This window comes from Pygoscelis adeliae, unplaced genomic scaffold (genome assembly GCF_000699105.1).
Source record: "Pygoscelis adeliae isolate BGI_AS28 unplaced genomic scaffold, ASM69910v1 Scaffold262, whole genome shotgun sequence".
NCBI lineage: Eukaryota > Metazoa > Chordata > Aves > Sphenisciformes > Spheniscidae > Pygoscelis > Pygoscelis adeliae.
This window is the reverse complement of record NW_008824184.1, coordinates 382,454-386,160: the sequence shown is the minus strand read 5'-3', so window position 1 is coordinate 386,160 and position 3,707 is coordinate 382,454. Positions and strand designations below refer to the sequence as shown.

Below are 3,707 nucleotides of genomic sequence, written 5' to 3'. Positions count from 1 at the left end.
GCAGATTACTACTAAAACCCAAACCTTGAATTTCTTCATGCTTCCATTTCTCCTACTGATAAACGCAAATAACCATTTATCCTCTTTGAAATACACCAGCAGACAGGGATTACCTTGCCTGGAGCATTAATGTTCCTGCCAATAACAAACAGCAGCCCTGCGTGTACAGCTAGTGCCCTTGCTCTGCTCCCTGGATGCACTCCGGGATCACAGCCCTGGGAAGGGGCAGATTTAACGCGCGGGTTAACCCTTTGGGTAATGCCTGATTACTTACAAGCCTTTGTAGAGAATGCAGCCCGCCAAGACATGGGGAGACCGCTGGCAAGTTTGCAAGATGAGAGCTGCTTTCAGTAAGAGCAGGGGGTCCACCTAGACAAGGAGAACCACAAGAAGTTGGGCCAGAGAATCCTGGGAAATGCTCAAAGCAGCAAATAAACACAAAAGCATTGGCACTAAGGCAGCTCTAGAGCCAGCCACTGCAGAGGACAGGCTTTTACCTTGGTTTTGTCCAGATTCCAGAGAGAATTGAAAATCTTGTGGAGGTCACTGGTGTTTTTTTGGATATGTTCAATATATCTGTCCCACTGCCTGCTCAGTTCCTCCTGAGAAAATGCCTGCGGACAACAAAAATCCACACGGCTGTCACTGCGCAGGCCTTAATGCATTCAGGATGGTTAGATGCAGTCAATCTGGGACAGTACCTATAAGTGACAAATCTTGTGAGGATAAGGAGGAAGATGATATCGAGAGGAAACTGCTTTAGACTGAACATCTAGGAAACTTTTAGTAGACGCCCTCAGTGCAACAGGAAGATGGGCCTGTACACTTTTCCAGGTTGCAATTCTTTGATACGTGAGCTTGCTCTGACCCTTGCTAGTAAGAAGACAACATAAGGGAACATGCCAGCGTGTACGTGCCTGGGGAGAGCTCGGCCAATATGGGAAGTGTTTAAGACCTCTTCCTAGGCAGAAACATCATGGCTGCTGATCTTTAATTACCATGTACGCACGGTGCACAGGTCCATTGTAGAAAGTGAAGAGGCTGATCAGCTGCTCCAGAAACCGTCTACAGCTGACATCAGGGAGCTCAACAGCACAGCCCAGAACCTTTAATACAGAAAGCCGTGAATGAAGAATGTTTACTGACAAAACCCAGGCATAGCAGGTGATAACAACTCTTATCGCTTTCAAATGAGTATCAAAGGCGTACAAGCAGTTCTGTGGCTGGCAAACATCCCCCAGATTCACAAGTCACAGGAAAAGGAAATTCAAAAATACCCACAGAACAGCCCTGGCACAGACAGGATAAATAAATGATATCAGAAATCCAGTGTTTTAGACACACTCCCTTCCCACGTTAGATGACCTAGCTCGGTGTCCTAATAGCTGAGAACATTTTCCTGAAACTAAGTACTTGGAAATATTCAAATTAACTTGTTATTTACAGCGATGAAGATGCTTCATTTAGTTTTTGAGTTGCCAAGAGAAACAGAAGCGCCAGGCCTTCTGCCTCAGAGAGAGCCCACTGAGCCTGAACAGCACTGCCAATTAAATAGGTCTGACAGGTCTTAGCCCAGTTTCCAGGGGATGGTTTGGGGCATTTCTGTCACGACTCTGCTGCACACTGCTCTTTATATACTAAATATCTGTTGACACTGACAAAGCTCTGCAGCAGGGAATACTGAGGGTTAGAAGGAAGGAACGGTCAGACTACCAAAAAAGGGAGACTGAGTCCTTATTACAAACTGCAGCACACGGAATCCTGTTTCGAGTCATTGCCAGTAACCCATGGATACACATAACGACGCAGAGCTTAGTGTTTTACAGCCACTGCCAGGCACATCGTAAGAAAACACGTTGGGTGTGGACACACAAATGAGGTACATGAAGCTTTTTACAGAACAGCTGAAGCGACTGCCACGAACGACACATGCTCGTATGCTGTGGTAAACAAAATCTAAGTTACCTTGCAATGAAAAGTTGTGCATTGCAAGTTCCCACCCTAGCTCTCCTAGGTCTATCTGTGTGCAGCCCATACCGCGAAAAGCAGCAGCCCTCTGTTCGATAAAATAGCTCAGACTCCCTCGCAGTTTTAGCTTTGCGACTGCCTCCAGATCTCTTGAACTCACCCACAGATAGTCTCCATCCACTACAACTGCAAACTTGAGCTTCCTCAGGCGAATGAGACTTGGAGGAACTCCAGAAATCTCAGTCACGCAGTGCACCACTCCGGCAATCTGTCCACACAGCAGTTCCTGCTGGTCGGGAAGAGTCTGTCGAGGAAGGCCGGGAAGACAGACTTTTTTTGTTTTTTTTCCTTTTAAAAGGACTTGGAAAAAAAAATCACTACTGTATTCAGGTATAAATAAAAATGAATTATAAGTTCAATTTAATTATAAATCAAATGCAGTAGCACAGGCAAATTTCTGGGGAAAAAATAACCGGACTGCTTTTTTTCAGGCAGCACAAGGGCCTAGAGCTTATTTAGGGGCACTTTCATCCCTCGTGTGTATTGATTCACGCCACCAGAGCAGACCTGGACTCTGCTGGAGGACTCCACTGACCAGAATCCACAGTGAGGGAGCAGAGCGCAACACCACCATGCCCAGCCTCAGAAGCCCGAGGACTTCCGTGCACCGAGCCTGGTGGAGCACCACCCCAGCTGGTTCTAGTTGCATGAGTTTCCTTAAAACTTTTGTGAATAATAAATAAGAATTAATCCAAAGCTCCACCTGGAAGCCTGACTGTTCCTGGACCACAAAAAAAAAAGAAGACTCACAACACAGGCACTCCTTTACAGGCACGGAAATAAAAGCAGACATTACCTGAGAAGGATAAAAATAACAAATCCCGGCACTTGTAGGATCTCCTTCTTCCTTAACCTTCGAACCATCATAAAGGAAAAAGTAATTCCACCTAAAAAAGCAAAGCATTGACAGAAATGACTGTATGTTTGAAAACCGTTACGCTTCTCCCTCTCCTTTCTACTATTTCAGGTGGAGCAACAAAAAGGTTATGACAAGTGAGAGGAGACACAGTTCTTACATAACCACGCCGAGTTTAGAGGTGAACGCAGCGCTAGAGGGGTCCCATGCTATCACACTCGACCGCTTTTGGGGGTTTAAGATAGATTCTATAACTCTGCAGCTAAGACACGAGGAAGGAGATACGGACTTGTGAGATATTCTCCTATCCTGAGCACACAGAGTAATTATCATTAAGCGTTAACCATGTGCGGTCCAAACAGTTCCCACGACCTGCTGCTTTTAATTTTATTGCTGGCTGCAGGTGACGGGCCTCAAGGAGCGCAGGACGGAGGTTTCCTTCAGAAGATGGCCCGCTTCGTAATACTATCCAGCTTGCAATTTCAAGGCCGCATGTATTTAACCACGCTTTTTGCCCACTCCTACTAGTAAGTCGCTAGTTACAAGCTCTGCACGCAAGAGCTTTCCAGCAGAAACAGACGAAGTTTGGAACAAAAGCAAAAGGCAACGCAAAAGGAGAAACTGAAGAACACGAGTCACCGTCTGGCCAAGAACACAGGGCTGAGTTCAGCCCCCGGCCGTCTCTCCGCACTCCTGGAGCGATTCACCGGAGAGAGACGAAGCTGTTGAGACCCTGCGTTGGCTTCCAGGAGGTGCGGGTCCCGCTCCCGGCTTTGCCGGACCCCCGGAAGGCGCTCCCTGCCCCCGCGCTCCGGCCGCAACC

The 3,707-nt window shown here is 47.1% G+C and overlaps 2 protein-coding genes across 2 annotated transcripts in view; one reads left to right on the top strand and one right to left on the bottom strand.

The window, feature by feature from the left end:
• The window catches only part of HPS4 (Hermansky-Pudlak syndrome 4), a 14,657-nt gene extending 11,725 nt beyond the window's left edge, over nt 1–2,932 (bottom strand). The window contains exons 1-5 of the mRNA XM_009334423.1: nt 2,825–2,932; nt 2,129–2,272; nt 999–1,106; nt 498–614; nt 275–369 (exon numbers count right to left, since the gene is read on the bottom strand). Coding sequence (XP_009332698.1) covers nt 275–369; nt 498–614; nt 999–1,106; nt 2,129–2,272; nt 2,825–2,932 — 572 coding nt within the window. The remainder of the gene's footprint in view (nt 1–274; nt 370–497; nt 615–998; nt 1,107–2,128; nt 2,273–2,824) is intronic.
• A 297-nt stretch (nt 2,933–3,229) lies between these two features.
• The window catches only part of SRRD (SRR1 domain containing), a 2,871-nt gene continuing 2,393 nt past the window's right edge, over nt 3,230–3,707 (top strand). Inside the window, exon 1 of the mRNA XM_009334422.1 lies at nt 3,230–3,343. Within this exon, the coding sequence (XP_009332697.1) occupies nt 3,230–3,343 (114 nt within the window). The remainder of the gene's footprint in view (nt 3,344–3,707) is intronic.